Below are 22,164 nucleotides of genomic sequence, written 5' to 3' on the forward strand. Positions count from 1 at the left end.
TCTGCAGCTATATTATGTTATAGGTCTTGTTTTCTCCTAAGAAAGCCCATTTTCTACTGGATCACTTTGTAAAAGGGTCAAAACCCATGGATTCTTTTTTTATAACTTACCTTCTATTGGAACTTAGCAATGATGACCACAAAAAAATCCAAAGGGATAGAGTGGCACCTACATTGTCCTCGAAAAACATTATGACTAGTAGGTTTACTTTCTTACAAAAAACTTCTCTTCCTTAGATCTACTTGACTGAGACTTTAACAATTTGTGAGACATATTCTGGCCTCCATGTAACTATGCCAGAATATTAAGAATATTTTCCTATATTTCAAACCTTCCCTTTGAACCTAAGTGCTGCAGTGTCCTGTGCATAGCCTTCATCATCTGCATTACCTTTTCCTCGTAATGGTAGCTCATTTTGATGCCAATCCTTTGGACAACCTACCAGTATTTTCTATGACCCTGAATTTCCTTACTATTTCACATTCCTGTCTGAACCTTAAAATTATTTTAGTGTGCTGTTGACAGGATTGTCCAAAATTTTCTGTGGGCTGAATCAGATGTAAAATATTAGTATAATATGTTAGCATAGGTATTTATATGATTTGTACTATACTATATTGTACCTACAGCATAGGTCATTATATGTAATGTTAGTATAAAATGTTAGTGTGTATTATTTCTGATGCCCACAGACACTATATAAAAGCTAAAGGAGCAATAAAAAAAAGAGGAAGTGTGTGGGAAAGTCATTCCTATTACTGTGTAATAGTAATAGCAAGGAGACCGATTACATGCACTTGTAGTGAAACTGTTGATCCTGCCAATACTGAATCAGAGGATACTGACTTTTTAAAATATGATTCTCACTGTCACAATTAAAAAAGTATCTGAATAGCTCATTTGAAAATCCATAGTTCCATCTTACATGTTTTCTACCTAATTCCCATTAATTTGCATCTGTCAAGTCACTTGCAGCTGTCCCAAGTGGGTACAATACATTACTCGGTCAAAAGTACAGCCAATGGCTAGATAATGGGCAAAGTAGTTGGGAATGAGACACACTCTCTGTAAAGTGCCATTTTTAATATAGTAAAACCCTCTGTAAACTTAATCCTGGTAAAAACAGACAAACATCTAAACTCATTTAAAATCTCCTTTCCTGCTCTTTGACTAAGAAAACCACAGCTGATTTACTAACTATAAATAAAATTCACCCATGCAAACAACTTGGCACTAAGTCTCTTCCACATGTAATTGAAACCAGCTGAGGAATCGTGTCTCAGAAAGTGAGAGATGTCATAGAGTAAACACAAACTTAAATATAGCAGTATGAATTCAGCATTTATGTATGTAGAATACTTATCTTTGTATTCACTCACCAATGCAGTACAAAACGTACGTCAAAATGATTTGGTTTTATTTCTTTTTGCTTTCATTTTAGCTAATTCCATGCCAGAAGTTACATGGTGCACCAAAGCACTGGCCTTTTGTATTTGGAGATCTAGGTTCAAATCCACTCGATTCGTTTGTCCCCTCGATGTGGTCATTTGCACAGCTCCAAATCACCATGTAACTTGACTTAATTATAACTTTGCTTGAGGGACTAAAAATAACGTGTGTCTTTCACTCGGGGCCTGAGGTGCACTGCTAAGTTTCAAGTACTGTCCAAAAGTGCGTTGAATCATGAATCAATCATATTACCTGAGAAGCCCATGGAAACAAGAAGTGCCAGAGCAGAAGGCTGCCTTGCATGCCCTCATGCCTTGCATTGTAAAGCTGCTGCTATTGCTTAATGGTCACTTTTACAGTAGGAAAATCAGCTGTTGCATATCTCAACATATCAAGGTACCTAACCAGAAGCTAAAGAAATAGGATAAGATTATCTAGGTGTGAACATTTAAACACATGTGTACACATATATGTATATAAAACAATGCACTGACAGAAAAATACCAATTTTCCATTACATATGTCCATTTAATTCCAGATACTAACATGGCATCACCAAAATGGCAAACAAATTGCAAATACATTCTTGCAGAATGAAAGCAAGTGAAGGGGAGAGTTTCTTAGATTAATGCGTGAACAGCTGCATCCCTGGTTCATTCTCCTAGCTGCTATGAATAATGGATGGACAAGAGGCAAGATGCACAATAATGTTCTTTTATTAATGAAATGAACATATATATATATTTGGTGGCCAGCAGTAAATTAAGACAAGTGAAAAGAAAAACAGTCACTGCTTGCATTCATAAAATGCAGTTACTTCAATCTAATACTACTGACCTGACAGAAAATATCAGCCCACAGCTAAAATAAGGCTCTTCCTACTGCAAATCCAACATGTATATCAAAGCAGCTGTAGTTTTTGAATGTCTGCTTATAAACACAGAGTCCAACATTTTCCAAGAAACAAAGAATTTGCATGGCTCAGGTGTCCTGCAACATCATGGCTTAGAGATCAGGAAAAAGATACTCCCTGTGGTAAAATCTTGGGAAAATGCTAACTGCACTTTAGTATATATATGACAGAAACAATGATTTCACAATAACGCTCTGTTATTTCAAATTAAATACATTTCCAAAAGTAGCTTGTTAACCATTTGGTACTGGGTGTCAGGATTACAAAATGTTGATGCAAAATACATTAGTGCTTAATGAAGTGCTTCAGACCCATCAGCACCAAACTATTAAAGGCAATCCACTTATCTGCTACTGGATAAGAAGCTCTACATTTCCTCATATGGATTGTAAGATGACATCTGCATATCTTAAATAAAAATGCTATACTTGCATTTAGTTGCCATTACTGTCATATAGTCCTCAAAGTTCTCACTCTCTCACCTCAAGCTGAGAAAAAGAATGTCAAAATGTGATAATGAAAATCTGGGATTTGCAGCCCTGTGAAGCATAAGTGCACTGCAGATCCTCTTATTATTTATTGAAAGAGTAGCTTAAAGTAGATATGCCCTGAAAATCCGTAATGGACCAATTCATGCACTAGCAAACCACCCAGCTGAATAGTAGATGAAATAATAAATCTGTTCAGCCAAGGAAATGAATATAAAAGGTCTTTGTTACAAAAATAGTAATAATAATTAAAATGCTGACTTTTGTCACAATAATATCATATTTGGAATATGCTCATATGCACAGAATATAGTGAATGAAAATTGCACTTATAAGACACCCACAGCCAATACTCCAACATACACTACCATCTCCCCACATTGCAAAGGATTAATCTATTATATTCTGAAATTCTTTAGAGGTAAGAAGCAACTGTGGCCTCTTTAAATGAAAAATAACATTTGTGCAGAATGCAGGATGGCAATGCTGTATGGCAATGTAATAGATACCAGAAGTGCAAAACATGCTATCAGGGCATTGGGAAGAATTAGCTCAATCTTGAAAGTTCTGTAGGAATTGTGAGTGCTCCATATGTCCCAAGAACAGACCCGTTTTGTAGTTCTGACATTTTAAACATTAAATATTAGGATGAGGTGATCTTTGTATTTTTGCTTTCAAATACTCCCTTCTTTGGCTCTTTCAGACCTTACGCATTTTTATTTGATAGGCATTTTGGGTGAGAAAAGGCTTCGTATGTCACTCAGCCCAAGGGAGTAAGCACATAGTGTCACTGAGTCCACAAACACATCTTTATAAATAAAGATCACTTATATCAAATTCAGGAGAGACTTTAGGCAAAAATGTAAAGGGAAGTGTTCTCTCAATAATATTCCAGGCAGTTTCTAAATGGTCAGGAAGCCAGAAATATTTGGTCCTACAAACTACAGTGTGAGGTGTTGGACTAGGTGGCATCATCATTTATGTGCCTTCTCTAACTTTTTTGATTCTTAAGGCAGTAAGTGCCTGTAGGCACTTATTTAAACAAATAGCCCCCTAATAATGGTAGAAAAGCAGTATCTTGGATTTTATATTTTAAGACATCTTTAAAATGATATCATGATATTTAATGACTCATGACTCATTTTGCAATTTTATAACCTTATCTTTTAAAAAGAAATTCCATAACTTCATTTAAATTTCAAAAGTAATGTTTTATTCAAAAGTATTCACCTTTGTGTAACTCACCTAATTTTAAAGACTTTCAGCATTTACATATAGATTTACCACTCTCATGCACCAGATTTTAAAAATAATTTTTTAATTTAATAGAAGTATTTTTATTTATTCAACCAGAAATGTTTAACTTTTTCAGAGGAGAGTATCTATTACCACAAGATGATGTGATGTGGTTTAAACTTTAAATAAATGCTCATTTCCTGTAAGCATAAAAAAATCTTTTAAATGGAAATCTGTATTTTATAGAATGGTAATATATTCCATTCTTTTCAATTTTCACACAGAATTACATACTGTATGCAGTATATTCACTGTGTGTAAAAGAGCTAGGTATTCTTCTGTTTCACATTAAAATATAATCAAAACCTGAGTTGGTTCAAGGCTAAGAAACGTACCAGGCATTGAAAAATACTAATTAGAGCGCTTAACTAAAAGATTAGCAGTAAACAAAGAAATTCTCAGCAGCTGTTAATTGTTGGATTTTGTAGCAATTATTATTTAAAATACCAGAATGAACTTATCAAAGTTAAGTCTACCCCTTTAAAGTAGTGCTTTGTAGGTTCTGGATACAAAAATAATAGTTCAGCAATTTAGCCTAACTAAATCCATTTGCTATAGTAGCTCTGTACTCTTGTCCATCTTTCTGTCCCTATTACATCATTACTGAATGCTGATTGCATTATTTTAGAGCACAGATTGCTATAATGCTATTCTGCACTAGCATGATGGGTTTAGTTTTCATTTTGTTCTCAAAAATAGATTGGCTGTAAACATACCTCTGTTTTCTGATGAGGCTTACACTATAACTAGTAAATTTTCTGGAGAAATCAGTCGTACTTATATCAAGAGAAAATAATAAATCTTTTGAAGCAGAAGAACCTCTTGGCTGCATTTTTTAAAATGGAGATTTTCATATTAGTGAAAAAAATGACATGCCTTAACAGTAAAACCTACTCAGTTGTCAAAGTTATCTTTGGCTCCCATGCCACAATCAGATTTTTTTTTTTTTTTTTTTTTTCATTTTGCGGGTCATCTTACTAGCTGCCTGCTTTTTCCATTTTTGCTTTTTTCCCAAAATCACAGGCCATGGTTTAAGAAGGCAGCCCTGCTTCAGAAAGCAGTTAAGTATGTGTCAAGGTGACACTTTGCTGAATCAAGGCCATCCTGTTGAACTTGTAATTTTCCACTAATTTCAGGGACTGCACTCTCTTATCCTGTCTTCAAGAAACTGGTGAAACCCAGTCCCACATTTGAAATCATTGACCAGACTGATACTGCTTTTAGCTGGGTTTCACCCTGTAAATGTGCCAGGCGAAGCAGAAGAAAGGATGTGGCTAGACATTACAGCCAACGTAGACCTATGTTCTCACCAGTGGCATAAACTGAGAAAAAAAAAAAAAAAAAAAAAAAAAAAAAAAGGTCATCAAAGAAGATCTCCTTTCCCATTTCTAGATATATGGCAATTCAGGGTAACATCAGTGGAATACTTAATTTGCTAGACCTTGGTTAAAAGGAGGAGGCAGGATGGTCAGGTTCAATGGGGCTTTCAAACGGGTCGTCAGCGTTCTCCCTAAGAACATCCATTGACGGGCATGAGGAGGTGTCGCAGAGCTGGGCTAGCTTCCTTTGCTCTTCGTTTCTCTCTCCTGTCTGACAGCTTCATCACAATCCATCTTTGTAAACCAACCGCACTGACTCGCACATGGCTGAGTGTGTATCAACCTTCATTAGGTCAAATCAAAGACAAGTGTACATCTCTGCCTTGCCTGTAGAAGTAGATTTATACTTCGAGAGGGGTGGGGGGAAGGTCAGTTGGTATTTGGCTTGAAACTTGAATCTATTAAAGTATAAAATTAATAGCATCCAGAAGTAGAACATATGGCATCCATATACATGGTACTGTATCTGCTTGGTGATGTCACACTACCTCTTACGGTTTGGAAATGCACTTTTTAAAGCATTTAGCTATGTTGTGGGCTAAACCTTTCAGACCTGACTGAAACAGAACAGGTTTAATTTGGTCTGAACATTTATTATCCCTGGTATTTGCAGGCCACATACAAACTCATGGTTTTCGTTAGCTTTGCATTTCACACACAGCCTAATTTCATTTATTCTTATTTTATGCCCCTGCCAGACCACCGCTCTTGATAAGGAGAGGCAGGTTTTCCGACGAAGACGCAACCAGGATGTGAGGGGATGTTATAAGGCACAGCAAGCTCCACCTGAACTCAACTCCGAATCGGAAGACTATTCACCAAGTTCATCCGAGACTGTTCGCTCACCTAACTCACCCTTTTAATAAAACACTTTTACTCAAAAGTCTTGGCTTTAACCCTTTGAGCCCTGCAAATCCTTCAGACCTGTGTGAAGTGATTACATCTGATCTATCTAGTGCTAAATGCTTGACTGGTGGAACACAAAAGGGTGTTTACAGAACCTTTGTAAGAATAATTTCCTAATTGATTGAAATCCTTGTTCTCTGTTTAGATTGCAACTTGCTGCTAATATGATCCTCAAAGGGTTAAGGCTATTTTGCTTTTTTATTTAAAGATAGAAGCAGTGAATGTTTTCATCAGTGAAGCTAGGAACTGCAGTATGTAATTTTAGCACATGTTAACCCTCTGAGTAAACGATCAACTTAATCTTGACGGCCCACACTAGGGTTTTATTCTGGCTTTTTTGCTTTTATACGCACATATCTTTTATAGTACCCTGAAGTTCCCTGCCTCTTTCTGGCCAAAACAATATCAAACACACTATTGCTTAGGGGCTGCAAATATGGGCTTTAAAAAATAAAATAAAATGAAACAAACAGGATCTTCTACAGCAGCTCATTGTAAATCTGCATCATACTTCCATAGAAGAGTGACTGGTTTTGGAGGGTATTATGCATGGTAAATGGGAAATTCAGTTTAGGGCAGTCTCATAGTTTACAGGACATGACATGATGATGGCCTCAAAAGGTTGCTTCCGTATCGGTTGCTGCTAATGACAGTGCAGGGTCTTGGGAAATGGCTTGAGGACACGTTCTGTCATGTAATGGTATGTAATGATCTAGTTTAAAAGTTCCTGGTTCCTTTGCCTCACATTCAGAAAGGTACAGACAGCCCCTCAGCATGACCTGATTATTCCACAGAGAGCCACAGTTCTCCTGTGGTGAGAGTCACTTTTAAAGATCAACATTAATGAGAATTACCCTTAAAATAGCTAGAGGATTTCTGACCTGAGGAAAAAGCAAGTCTTCTAAAAAAAAAATCTTTCTGCTGTGGACGAAAGCCTTTTCTAAACTGAATTGGTGAAAGTTTCATCTTAGAATGGAGAAACTAAAAATGATTCACCACTTTATCTGTAATATTTAATAAAATGGGCATTTACACAGAGTATAGATATTTCTGGTTTGTTAAAACCTCAAGATAGCTTTATAGTATATTATTTAATCATTATCGTAAAGTTGGCTTCCACAGAAGTATTATGCTTTGTAAATCTTGGTTTCAAATATGATAATTTGAAAGAAAAATGATTATAAGTTCACTCAGAATTTCACTTAAAAGAAAAAATGGCACACTTCCAAAAATCCTATTCTAAAATAAAAAATAGTATTATGAAATTTATTCTTTCTCTTATTACTCATGTAAGATTGATCATATTTGAATTTTTCTCCTCTAAAGTTAATTTTAGAAGAAAATGTGGTTTACCTTCTCTCTTTCTTTCTTTCTCTCTTTCTCTTTCTCTCTCTTTCATATCATACAGATAGAATTATAAATGCGCTGCCCAAAGAGAGAGGCAGATTTTGCTGATCTTTCTGGGAAGTATAAATAAAGTCCGGAGGAGCAGGGCCAATTACTCATAGTGCAATTTCTATTCTGAGATGTGTTTACTCACAGAGCTATTGCTAAAAGCAGTTGTGGCGCTGAATGCGTACCTGCAGCTTGTTGGCTTCAGTATAATGCTCTTCTGCATTTCTGGTTTCAAGTATAAGTTAAACCATCTTTTAAGAAGCATTGAAATTGTTTTGTTTCTCCATCCTTCAAAATGCATCTTTCATTTCTTCAGACATAAAAATTTATATATTAAAAGCTTTGAAGATTTTTTATATAGGAATTTCAATCTTGTGAATCTTCACACAAGTGCTACAGGAATTTCACACAGAATGCAATTCATTTCACCCAACCTTAATAATCTAAAAGTGAGACATTGAGTCTAAAGTAGATCTCTAGACTTCCTTGTCAATACAGAGATGGGCATTTCCAAGTTTGATTCATCTCATCTATCACGAGCATGTATTTTAGGAATACTTATGCTTTGCAGACACCTACTGCTCTCACTCTGCTGTAGAAGGAACCTACTGGTGGAAGCTTACATAGACACCAAACTTCAGAATATTAAGTTTAGTAAAATGAATCTTGCTCTAAACCATTAGGAAACTCTAATCTCTGAACGTACGTCATAGGCAGAAGCTTTGTGCTTGTGCATGACCTCTGTTACTTTATTTAAAACCCAAGGTAAAGTATGAATCTGGACCCAGTCATAGGGTTTATGTTCTTATGGCTGACTAATGTGTAATTAACGGTCGCTAAACGGTTGGCTAATGGTCAACATTTTAACCCAAGTGAAGTAACTAGGTGGCTTGCTGGCGAGCTCCACTGGGGTAACAAGTGAAGAGATAGAGGAACTGCCATGCAGAAGTACTCAAATATGAGGATTTGGGAATGGGCTGCATCTGTGGCAGATCACTGACCATGCCCAGCCAACCTTAGAGGCACATAGTAGATAGGGCAGAGCCACAACTGTTGTGAAGATAACGTCTCTAGTCGGGTAACATTCAGATAGGACAAGGATTATTTTTTTTCCCCTGGGACCAAACCCTCAGCCAAAGTAAATACTCCCTTGTCACCTACTTACATCAGTTTAGAGTAGGTTAGGATCTGGCACGTGTTCTTTCAGCCTTGCCCTTCCCACATTATATTACAGCCTTCCCTTTACAGACAACTCAGCCATGTAAATGCGAGACATATCCATTAATACTAAATGCTCCTTGACTATTGGGAAAATTTGGCAGTCTTAAAACAAAGGCCAGTGTTCATTCTTCTTAATTAGAGAGAGAAGTCAGGAGAAAAAAAAATAAAACCAAACATGCCTCACCTCATGCATGCAAAATACTACTCAAAAACTTGTCTGGGATTTTCCTGTCACCTTTGCTTTGCCTTGGGTCATCATTAAAATAAGATGCTTGGCTTCTTCATCTTTCACCATCTCGTACTACTTAAAATGTATGTGAAAATAATCCCAGATCCTAAAATCCCTGCTCATCTCCAATGTCTTATGTGTTTCTGATCTTTGGTTCATGTTTTATGAACATAACTATAAAAATCTTTATCTTAAATTGTCTTTAGATCTGTGAAGGATTGGGTTTCAAATCGCTGATAGCCCTTTTTTAAACTTTAGGGAAAGATATTGGAATATTTAAACTATTTTAAAAGAGGTATCCATGATGATTTTTAATATATCCATATATATATATATATAGATATGGATGGATGCATGCATATCTATATATATGTGTGGATGTATGGTTTCATGAAAATAAAAATGGTTTAGGCTTGTTTGCCAGCTTCTGCCCTTTTTCTTTTCTAACCTCTGAATTCTGGGGGTAAGTGAAGACAGAATACATGGCCCTAAGAATACGTGAAACATCAGTGAAAAAAGGAGTCAAAGGTAACAGACTATTTCTGATGTGATAATCTGAAAGAGCACATAGCACACTGTGATCATTTTACTGTAAACTTACCAGTCCGCCTGACTTTTTTCTTCTGTTCCCTTTCAGATCTTTGCATCTTATTGGTGCTAAATGTGACAGAAATATATATATTTTTAATGCTTATTACATCTACAAGGACAACTTCCTCCCACCTACGTCTATGTAGTTAATTGATGCACTTAGGGATGGCAAATGTTGTTGGCTCTGTCTATCACCAAGGAGATAGAGAGAAGCCCTTCCAAAGGGTGATTCAGGTCATGTAATATTTGGTCTCTGGAGATGCCTGTCAGTCTGAACTTACTATAAAAGAGAGATTAGAGTAGGGTAGCTTCTAGCTTAGTTCCTCTCAATTAAATGCAAGTGGCGGTAATGTGGGCTGCAATCTAAGTGCAATATTCTAGTGAGCTTACATGGAGTAAGCAAACTTTGAAATTAAAATGTAGAACTGGTAGGTGATAGCACAGAATTAGTTAAATGGTTGTGTGCTGGCTTCACCTCATCTAGGATGTATCCATCCAAGAGTTAGGCATTTAAGCTAAGCCAATCATTTAAGCTTCCCTTACATTTCCTAGAGACTGGCTTCTCTAGTGGATAATTAAAATTTTAGGATGGATAAGCACCCACTACATGAGGTGCCTGTCCTAAATATATTTAAAACATGATTTATTAAGTGATGACATATGTAATATTTCTAGTAATAATAGTTTTCATAGCATTAATGTACAAAAAATCCAGAATACTATGGTTATACTCAGAGGGTTAACAGAAAAGCACAAGGCATGCTGATTACATTGGTGTACCCAAACTGCTTTGCTTTTTTAGCCAGTGTTTGCTGATTTTTCAGAAAATTCTTGGAAAATTTCAAGTTTGAAATAATTTAAGTGTTGTTGTTTAAGAAATTTCTATAACCAAATTAATCTTATTTTTAGTTTAACATCACAGGAATAATCATAATATGTATCATTGATGCAGTGTAAGTCTGTAGTTATCGATTTTATGAATTCCACAAGTGATTCCAGAACTCTCTCTTTTTTTAAGTACTTACTATAGAGCTTACAATGGTGGCATAGGTGACTGAGACTGTCTTTCTTATTGGTAAACAAACAATATTGTAATTTCAAGGAAGTCCTAAGAATCAGCTTTTCAGTTTGGTAGTGTACTAGTTAGGGGAAAGCTATCTCATGACATGCATTGTGTAAATCATCTTTGTAGATGAAGATCGTTCATATTAATGAACACATTCTTTTTCCTTGACATTGTAGCAGAAACTGTTTACTTGTTAATGAACAACCAATACATTAATTTGCTTCAGACTGTTAGAGGGGAAAGTGAGATTCCAGTCATTGACAATGTTATTGCTTTACAATAGCCCTCATCTAATTTAAATGTGGTGCATACTACAATAAGCAAAGCCAAACCTGTGAATAAACTCCTGAAAAAGCCTGGTGGGTCTTTATTCAGTTGGGTGCTTGCATACAGTAGTGTGTGACAGCAGGAAGGCTTTCAAGAATTGTTGAAATGAAAGCGATATATCCGCAAATAAGAGCTAAATTGCAATCCTTTCCCTATGGGGCATATATGTTTAAAAAGAAAAAGAGAAAGAAAAGAAAAAGAAAAATTGGCTCAGAGGTTTGCAGCGCTACCATATTACCACAGGGCAAGTACATTAAATCATTATTATTTGCTAGCCTGGGGTATATGTTAGAAAATGGCATCTTTTTTATTTAGTTTAGATTGTGGACAGGGAGAGCTTTCCTAATATCATTGCAGTGCCTGCTAGGGCTGCCATGGTTAAGGCTGTGTTAGTATTTCCATTATAAACTCTTATTCTCAAAGGTTTTTAATCTGATCGTAAAAATTTGCTTCAGGCAGAGACTTGGCATACAATTTTTCAGCTCAGAGTGATTCCTTTCCTAAAATATGAGGGAAATCAGCTCGACCTCTTTGACGTTTATTTTCTAAATGTTCACAAACATTTGCACCCACAGATACAAATAGCAGTAACTTAAACAAAGGCCATTTTTACACCACTCTTTTCAAATTAGTTAAGTTTTCATGCATATCTTAGAGATCTTAACTACAAAGCTGGAAGCTCAGAACATTGGGGCACTTCAAAATCCACTGAGTTTTTGCTCAGTTAGCAAGAACAAAAAATGTTCCACATGTGGGATAGCTTTCTTTTCCTGGGATAAGTATTTAAGTTTTCCTCTAACAGGTATGTGTATACACCCTGCTGAGTGCTCATGTAATTCCTAAACCCATTAGTTTAAGTCATTCCATGTAGCAAATGCTAAATGGGAATAGGCTGAATTTCTCTGCAACATGAGGAGAGAAAGCAGTTTCTTCTTGCATTTTAGAGTAGCACCATGGACAAAGCTGAAGTTACGCCAGTCGAAAGTATCCAGAAAGAGAAGAATAAAAGGAGCATGTTTTCTCTTAGAGGAAAAAAAAGGAAAAAAAAAAGTCTGAATAAGACAGGGTTGAAAGCTTACACTGAATGAGTGAGGTATAAAAAGCATTTTAAAAGGCATAAGTATGGAATCATTTGAAAACTATAAAAGTGCAAGGGAGCCCCTCAGTATAATGAATCCATGTGCAGAGCCAATCAGCTACTAATCTGGAGCAAATTTACAGCTACAAACAGGCATAATTAATATACAAATCAAACACACTCAGCAGCAGATGGAATTGAAATCCTAGTTCTTTTAGCAAACATAATGCAGACCTCTGCCTCATATATTCACTAAATGAGACCGTGTGTAGCTGTTTGAAGTGGTGTTACATACAGGCTAGTGGGGAAATTAGGTGTTTAAAAAATGAGTGTAAATTAATTCTTTTAATACCAATTCCACAGCATGCTTCTGCTTTAATGGTTTCTTTTGGGAAACGACAGCTTTCAAAAAGTGCCGTCTGTGTGTTTTATCTTTGTCTGGGCACGCGCTCGAATAGCCCATGCCAAACACCTTCAGTAAGAATTGAGTTACCGTACTGAGCCTGTGGTTCATACCATACAATCTGCGAGGCTTTCTGCAACAGCGATTTGGTCCAGAGGGAAGAAGAAACCATCCCTGTAATGAAGAGTCAGAGAATGACCCCTAGAAAGGGTGATGTCCTCCTAACCCTTCCTAGCGACTGACCTGAGTCAGGAGCCACAAAGCTCAGTCATTTCCAAAAGCGTTTGCCTACCTGAGTGGGTGCGAAGGGGGAGCTGGGCAGAATGGTGCCTTCTCTTGGTGGCAGCCTACCTGGACACGCAGCACCTACAAAACGATCTAAGGGTGCAACGAACACTTCCTAACGTTCTGGCAAACCACAAGTAAACACTAGGCTGGGAAAACAGCTCTTTATGCTAAAGCAGAGAGCTAGCAAAAAAAAAAAAAAAAACCCAAAACATATAAATCTAGCATCAGCCATGATAAATTTAGCTGGCATTTGGAAGATGTTTTTCCGACCAACTGATCAAAAGGATTTTAGAGTTTTCTTCCTCCCCCCCCCCCCCCCAATAGGAGCATTGGAGTCAAGAAACTCCAAGGAATTTTCTAACAGGATGCCCACAGCTATTCAAGCAGTATTTCTGAAGTCCATAATATGATGAAAATTTGAGGACTGCTGAGAATGAGAAGGAGGGATCATCTGCAAGTTATAAATGCAATGGACTGAATGTAAAATGAAATTCCTGGTGCTTTATCTTGCAAAGGAGAGTGATAGATTTTTTTTTCCAGCAAAGTTCAAGCACATAGGCAAAGGCAAATAAGCTTCTGGGATATGAACTGAACTTCTGAAAATTTGGCATAGATGATGAATCTTAACTAGGTGGAGTCTTCGTGAAATAACTTTAGTGTAATTTGAAATTGAAACCTAAGGTGAATAACATCAGATCTTGACAAATTTTGCCATTGATAGTTGCGGGGGGAGGAGGGTTCATCAAGACTGACTGATACTAAAAAACAGAAGGAGTTCAGGAGAGTCATTTCCAGAGAGACGCTATGTGAAAAAAGGGAGGAGGGGACTCTTGAGCAATTCCAAAGACGGATTTATCATTTGCCATTTTTGCTGATCTTTGATGCCTTCTCTGAGATGGAAAAAATTACTGCACCTGCTCCAAGGTTAAGAATATATCACTATAACTTATTTTTGATTTTATTAAGGAATTAATGATAATCTTTTATATTTGGCCCAAAAGAAAATTATTAAAGGATTAGCTGAGTGTGAAATTAAATAGCACTTTTCTCATGCATGCCAAAAAGGTAACCAAGGAACTGATTGCCTTTAAAGAAGTTAAATTATTTCTAAATGATTTCAATTTAGATTTTTTTTCTATATTTCCTTTAAAAATAGGAAACAATTTGCTATGTAGTTTGAATAATGTAGAAGATTCTTTAAATTTCCAGGTATTAATTCAGTAATTTTTAAACATTACATGTTGCATGTAACATCACAGGAAGCCAAATGGCATTTTTCAAATCCTGCCATTTATGCTAATAAATGTAGATGAACAGATGAGATCTGGTATTATCACCTTCACATGAAAACGTGAATGTTTTCTAAGTTTTTGCTTATTTTTGTGTAAAACATAAATGACAGAGTAGAAAGTGACCAATCACTGCGCTTAATACTTTATCTACAGTCTCAACTTCTAATGTGCTCTTGTTTCTTGAATGGAGAAGCATTATAATGTATTTCAATTTATAGCCATCACAATCAAGCTACTAAGGGGTTGCATCCAGCTGCATTCCTGAGAGACTGCGAATAGGCTTTAAAAATTAAAGCCACATCCTGCTTTTCCCACATATACCTCTGCACCAAAGTGAGTCTTGATGAGCATGATTAAAAAAAAAAAAAAAAAAAAAAAAAAGCCCACACATTCAAAAAGTTCGCACTGCAAGTTTTAATTTACCAGCCCAGGAGGTGAGTCTGGATAAGCATATGGAAATCAAATATGGCTGTGGACTGACAGCATTTGTATCTAATGCCCTTCAACACTATACATACCAATTCTCATGAGAAATATGAATACTATTTTATAGTGTAACCCTGCTAAATTCTACTAATGACTGGAAGATCCATTGTAAATGACTGGATTTTGGGAATTATCAGGTGAATGAAGAAATACAATAAAAGACCAGAGGATAATGCATTGCAAAGTGTACTTTTTCATTTGCTCTGACAATTGATTTAGTTTTAATTTCATACTTCATACATTATCAGCAAGTATGCTGGAGTGTAAAAGCTACAAATAAAGTCTGAGTAATATGAGATCCCACCAGGGCTCTCTGATTATTTTTGCTGAAAGGCATAAAAAGTACTATTTTATCTATGTTGATAAAAGCGTATGTTTTATTCCACTCTCATTTACAAGTTAATAGTTGCTATTTAACAGCTGGTTCATAGAAGCATTCTAGGTGCAGGAGATAACAGCAAAACTAAAGATTAGTCTTTCAGTCTTTCTAGAAGATGAATTTACATGTTCACAGATATGATACATTGACAAGAGGGTTACAGGCATGTGGTACTGCAGCTTCCTCTTTTTGACACCATTTTCCCCAAAAGCGTGTTCTACATCATCCTGACAGCTCATGTTCCTGAAGCCCTGAGATGACGGCTAGTGTTTCATGAATACTTTAAACCTTCATAAACCTTCTCTCTTCAGAAGAAACCTCTGCTCCCTTTCACACGGCCCCAGCCCCTCCATCCCCTCGTTTTCTTCTTCGTCCTGCACTTGCCTTCTCTTGTGCAGTGCAAATGTCGTATGTCCACGTGGTAAAACAGTTCAGGGAATCTGCTCTAGGGGAATAAAAAAGTTTTAACTTGCCCTGGTTGTGTTCATCACTCCCATACACCAGCACACAATGAAAAGGGTATGAAAAAGGGACAGTAGTGGGCAAGTAGGATTGCTTAAAGTGTAAATTAAAATAAGGGTGAAGGAAAAACAATGTATGTTTTTACTGTTGACATCAAGTTCTATACTTGAATTTACTACTGTTATTTATATCTGGATCTTTCAAAGCATTTTTCTTTTGAATAAGTTGACAGAGTGCAGGTGACATCCTGAAAAAAAATTGCAATAACAAAAGAGAAAAGAATCGGAGGAAGTTGGGACACAATCATTTATCTTTAAACATCACAAATTTGCATATAATATAGATACCAAAAACATTAAACTAGGAATATATGATGAGAAAGCATCATGTTTTACTTTCAGATAGGCTATACTTTTTAGGGTTTTCCAATACTTTCTAAAGTAATATAACAAAGATATGCACAAAATCTATCTTGCAATCAGTTGCTTCAAGGTGATGAATGACACAGCTTTATTATTTGTTTCCACTTAATCTTCATGAAGTTATAGCTCTCAGTTTTCCATGAAATGTTATGCCTAGACACCGCCTGGTCGTAGCGTTTTCACTCTGACCTGGCTAGGCAGAGCTGTCCAGTTGCTGCAGTGTAGATGGAGACCAGATCCTGGCACATGGTGCCCACTCGGCATCCTTGGGACTTCTGGGTTATGCCAGCAGCCACGAGGGTCCTCCGCACCCTTACGCTCTTCATGGTTATCATCAGTCTCAGATGGTGCATTAAGCACCATTTCATCTAGCAAGTAAAATCCTCTTTTTGAAAGACGCTGGAATCAATAAACACTTCTGTCTGAGGAGGGGGACATCAAGATAAGCTCCAACTAAAAGTTAAAGGTGTGTTCAATTATATCATCAATACTACCAGTGGCTTAACAGTACTACTGCCACACATCTCCAAGCCTCCAACCAATATAATCTCGTGCTGGTGGTTCAGACCTGGTGGTTCAGACCTGTTGAAAAAGCAGTGAGGAAATGCTGTGACAGAGCCTTTAATGCTGATGTTATCCTGCCCCCCCCCCCCCACTCTCATAGCCTTCTGCAGCCCCTCTAAAGTCACTGCAGAGTGCCAGCATGCGGTGCACTTCAGCTAACCTGTGGTTGCATACCCATACCGAAATCGGGTTACCTCTATCCCTCAGAACAAGGTGCTGATAAGGATAACAAGGATAAACAAATACAAAGATAGTGAATTTAATGAATGGCATTGGAATTAGGAAGATAAATTTTTAGTATTCAGAGGGTTGCCTGGTATCAACGGTGGTCATTATTCTGTTGGGCTGGATTTTTGCTCAGAATGGTTTATTTACTTTTTTTTGAATAGATAATGAACTTTGAAATACATCAAGTTTAATTATGTAGTGTAGGAAAAAAGACATCTCTGCTCAAGGCTTCTCAAATCACCTGCATAGAGAGAAATCAATTTATTCTTTTCTGAGTTGTTAGGCCTGTGAAAAGATAAATCCACTGACCCTGAAAATAGATCTCTTTTTACTCTTGGCCACCTCCATAATCCTCCTTTCCTAATAGCTGAAAAGAAAGTCATAATTAATATGCCACTAGAGAGTTTTCATTATTTCTTCAGAATTACCTCTTACTTTACTAGATTACCCTGATTAGGTAATGAATTCGTCAGTTCTTTTTTTTTTTTTTTTTTTTTTTTTTTTGAGATTATGAAAGATCTCATTTTTGACCAGGTAATGTTGAATTAAGCTGCAACCAGTGAAGACATTTTAGCTTAGATTTTATTATTATTATTATTATTCCTTAAAATAATTTGCTTAATACACATCTAATTATTGAAGTCGGCAGAGCCCCACATGCACTCTCTACCTGCAGATATTGTGGCCATAAAGTCAGAAACAAAAGTGCTGGGGCACCATGATCTGCTCCTGCTCCAGCTGAGTGCAGCTACAGAAAGGAAGGAGAAGTGTTGTGGGCCACAGTCCTGCTGGTATGGCACCGTAATTTATTCTTTTTACAGAAATGCTGGGCTTAAGTGCCACTAAAGATGTGTAATCACTCTCCTGTTCTTCTGCAGAAATTTTCCTTTCCGTTGGCTTATCAGCTCAAGGAGGAAAAAAATCCTGATTTTTGATAATGTAGTTACAGTTTTCTATGCATCAGTTAAAAATACCATTCTCCCTTCACCAGTGTGTAGCAGAAAAGTTTCACATTATTTCTATGTTTACTTTTGGAGAACTGTGGACTTACACCTTTGGTGTTTTTGTTGTTACTAAGAAAACACCTGTGAGTACTTAATTACAAAATTTTCTTCCAAGAGTGAGTCTGTAGCTGATCAGGAAGTGTCATCCTGTTCTCTTTACGTGTCAGGAGAAATCGGTCCTCTTTCCCTCCAGTCTTTCTCATTTCACCCAAACTGATCAGTTAAGGAGCTAACTCACTGACTGCACATATTAATGTGCTCAATAGCCTCATTTGTGTAAAATATGCAGTGGTTGCCATTAAAATGTCAACCTTTACCCCTTCAAGCAGTTATATTTGGAAGAGAGGCTTGTAAGTTCCTGCCTGCAACTTGAGGTTGATGGTACCGTAATTGCTGACGGTGGAAATTTTCTGAGACCATTTGGAGAGGTTTAATAAAAGGCTGCATGTCTGTATGTGAACGTAGGCTGGCAGGAACTGGCTTTTTCTGCCTTGAGGCCGCCTGTAAAACGCGAGGAGAGGCTGAGGACTCAGTCGGTCTTAGAAACTGGAATGGGATGGAGACTAGGATATATATAAACTGATAGATGGAGAGAGCCAAGCCACAAATAACCATGTGGCACTCGAATTCCTAGAGACCAGCAGTTCACAAATCAAGAGAAGAAACCGGCAAAGAGTGATGAGCTGCAAAGGAGAGCAGAAAAGCCCCAAATGCCGTGAACCTAGGAAAACATCACAGACTGCAAAATTTCGGGGACTCTAGAGCAAAAAAAGTTTTTTTTGCGATGCAGGAGCTGGAGAGCAGGGCCACTATGCAGGCAGTGGAGCATTTCACACTGCAGGAGCATGGAGATGATATGGTGATGGCAACGCGCAGCGCTTGGGCAGCTCGTGCACGCCGACTGCACCGAGCTTGCCTGAGCACTGTGCTGGCATGGGGGTAAAGCTGGCCGCAGTCAAAAGATGAGAATTCATGTTTTCTGCTTGATTCCCAAACCAGTGGATTTTCTTTCAGGCCAAATGAAGAGGTGACAGCTGCTGTGGTTTTTAACCTCTTCTGTGCAACTCTGGTGCTGCGTCTGCGCTACAGGATTACGCTCTGCTCTGCCTCACTGCAGCTGGCATGTAGGAAGCCCTGAAACACATCAAACTTAGGAAGATTTTTAGAAGCAAAGCTCTAGTAACCTCTAGTGAGCACATGCAAATAGAAATTTTTCAACTTGCCCAAATCACAGCAACAGCAAGTGGTCTCTCTCTGACCCCAGCACCAGCAAAATGGCAAAGTTTGTGTCTTAGCAGCAGATCACAGAGGTCCTAGGGCTCTTCAAAGAAATAACGGCGAGGGAGAGGGAAAATGAACTGTCAGTTTGAACAGCTAAGGCAGATGTGATGACTGGTATCTAGTTTATTTGTTAATTTTTAGCCTGTGTTGTGTTCTTTAAGAGGCAATTGTTTGGCTCTTGGAGGGGAGAAAGACAGCCAGCACCTTCTCCTTGGAGCATGCAGTGTGCTCCACTGAGGAGCTGCCAGACGGTGGGCAGCAGCCAGCAGAAACAGGGAAACTGCTGAAAGGAACAGAGCCAGCCTGAGCACGAGGTTGAGGGAAAGAGCATCCGGAGGAACAAGATGGACTGGGAAGAACCTGCTACAACCAAAAAGCTGTTGAGTTGTCTGCAACCAGGCCTGAAAGAAAGGATTTGTCTTCAAGGACCCAATGGGCAGGGAAGGTGTTAGCAAATCTTTTTTATTTTTGTTCTGTTTGACCTGATCACTTTGAATTTAGAAAGAGCTGGCTGACTATGCTTATGTCCTAATGCAGCCTGGCTGTGGGGGGATTTGGGCAGCCATCAGCGTTAATGAACTGTAGTAGGCCAGTGACAAATAGTCAAACCTTCCTCTTCTTCAAAAATTTGCTCCTCTTCAAGCCCTTCTATGCTATCCTCTCTCTGCCACAAATGCCAGTGCAGGGCAAGGAGAAGAGTGTTTCTTTGCTCTCAAGTTGCTGAAATAAAAAGGAAATCAAAGGAGTACAAAGCTTTCAAGCCCCATTCAGCCTGAGCACATTCAGATACTGCTAACCACGGGGCTGGCCAAAGCCCCGGGGGCAAAGGGGCTGCGCGCGTGGGCTGCAGTGCAAAGAGGATAAATTCAAACTGCTTTTCCAGAAAGTTTTACTGAGCCAGGAGAGCTAAAGAGGAGAAAGATACCAAAGACAAGTAGCATGCAGAAAAAGAAAAAGAAATAATGAGCACGTGGAGACAAACTGGGCATGTGTGTGTGTGTGAATACACCAAAGGTCACAAACTCTCTACAGCCTGCTGCTCCACACCACCTTACCCCAGCTCTGTCCCTAGGCTCCTGGGGCTGCAAGCTTATCTTTCCACTTATTAAGAGTAAATGAGCTAATGGAAATCCAGGCTGTCAGAAAATTCTATGGGATAGTAAGTAGTTATAACTTTGCTATAATTCAGCAGGAGAAAAAAGACACCTACCTCGACCTTCTCACCCTTCCCAGAGCGTGGAGGATCCTGGCCACCAGGCTGCTCCCCGCCAATACAAGTGCTTTCTGTTTCGGTCTGCGTTCTCTTCTGCGGCCAGCGCTTTTGCTGTATCAACTCTGGTCACATTCCCACCCAACCACAGGATTCATAGCTACCCAAGATATTACTTCTGCTTGTCTGCTATTTCCTCCATGATGCCTTTTTGGCTTTTTCCCTACTCTTTAGGTTACTGGAAGAGAAGAGAATGTAACTGAATTTCCCCTCTGCAACCCCAAAGTGACAGCATTTAAGCAGCAATCAAGCTTCAAACTCTTACTTTACTACTTATTTGAAGTCCAAATGTTTAAGAAAATCACCCAAAGGACTTTCATTCATTCTCATGAGTTCTGCCTTTCATGCATGTCTTAAATTACACTGAAATGAGGCTCCTTTGCCCACAAAGCTGTCAACATTCCCCAGCTTGCATGCGTTTGAAGAGAAAAAATCTTTCGTTTGAATGCCAGAACACCATTAGTTAAAATCTTACCTCTTTTCCTCTCTCTCTGTCTGTTCTGCTGTCATCAGCCCACTCCTTGCCCACTCCTCCCTTAACAACTTCTGAATCTGTTGGCTGATTTCAACCAATTTGGAGAGAAGAGGCAGAATTCTCAAAAATAATTAAGTACTTGCAAGCGTTGTGAAAATCAGCAGCTCTGTTGCCGAGGGAAGCCCAAATTGTCTTTCTGCACTTGTGTCAGTGAGATGCCAACGGGAGCTTTCCTGAGTGCTCCTAGACCCCACCGACGGCAGCAGCTTGTCACATCTGCCCGGCTGCCTGGAAGCGGGCCTGGGTGCTGGGCAGGGGGCTGCAGGCATGGGGGCTGGGAAGCTGGCTGGCTGCTGGTTTGGGCAGGAAGGGGCAAGAGCGAAACCTGCCTTTCTACTTTGCATTTTTTCTCTTGATGCACTGAAATTAGGCATGAAAATGGCTGCTCCTTGGCTTTCTATCCTAGCTGGAATTGTATCATTTTGGTCTTTCCAATAACAAATGTGCTGCTCTGAAACTTTTTTGGCAGTGCACGTAGCTCTCATTGAAACAGATCATTTCAATATTTGAGTCCCGTGAATTTTGGGGAGAAAAAAAAATCCCTTATTTCATAACGCTCATGTTCTTTTCAGAACAAAAATGGATTTTCCAGCTAGTTTTCCTTAGAAGTTACTATTCATACCAAAAAAAAAAAAAAAAAAAAAAAAAAAAAAAAAGAAGCAAATCATGGGGGAGGGAGGAATCCTAATGTTTTACATATCTTCAAAATTATTCTTTAAAAGAATTCACCCAAGCTGACTGCACAAGTAGCACCGCCTACACGCCCATGTGAACAGTTCCTTGGCTAAAGCTCATCAATCTGAGGAATGAAATCAGGCGACACACTGCGAAATGCTGACCCTGCTGCTTGTCCCCGTGCCATATGGCAGTAGAAGCTGGCATTGTTCTTTGGCACTCAGATCAGAAATCTCTTTTGCCCCAACCGACTGCTGTTTACAGAAATAATGTTTCGCTCCTGACTATTATTGTGCATGTGTCAGATGACAGGGCTGTAACCTGCAATAACCTTGTAAACCTGAGGCACAGCACATACACTCCAAGCACAGTCACATTGCAGCGTTTAAGTAAAAATATTAAGTTTGATGTGGTTTAATTTACTGGAAATGAGTGAAAGGAATTCTGCTCTGTTTTTTATGGGAGAAATTTGACTGCAGAGAATCACAGCTCTGCCTAGTCTGGGCCATTGGCTTTATCAGAGTGAATCCACCCTCT

The 22,164-nt window shown here is 38.3% G+C and overlaps 1 protein-coding gene across 2 annotated transcripts in view; it reads left to right on the plus strand.

Annotated features, from left to right (window-relative positions):
* Positions 1–6,447, plus strand: part of DCLK1 (doublecortin like kinase 1) — a 251,768-nt gene extending 245,321 nt beyond the window's left edge. Inside the window, exon 17 of one of the 2 annotated variants that reach the window (XM_062567108.1) lies at positions 6,224–6,447. In XM_062567108.1, the coding sequence (XP_062423092.1) occupies positions 6,224–6,388 (165 nt within the window). In that variant the 3' untranslated portion in view covers positions 6,389–6,447. The remainder of the gene's footprint in view (positions 1–6,223) is intronic. The other variant, XM_062567109.1, reaches the window with a different exon arrangement.
* Positions 6,448–22,164: the final 15,717 nt, after the last annotated feature.

The sequence above is a fragment of the Rhea pennata genome, chromosome 1 (genome assembly GCF_028389875.1).
Source record: "Rhea pennata isolate bPtePen1 chromosome 1, bPtePen1.pri, whole genome shotgun sequence".
In the NCBI taxonomy this organism is placed as follows: domain Eukaryota; kingdom Metazoa; phylum Chordata; class Aves; order Rheiformes; family Rheidae; genus Rhea; species Rhea pennata.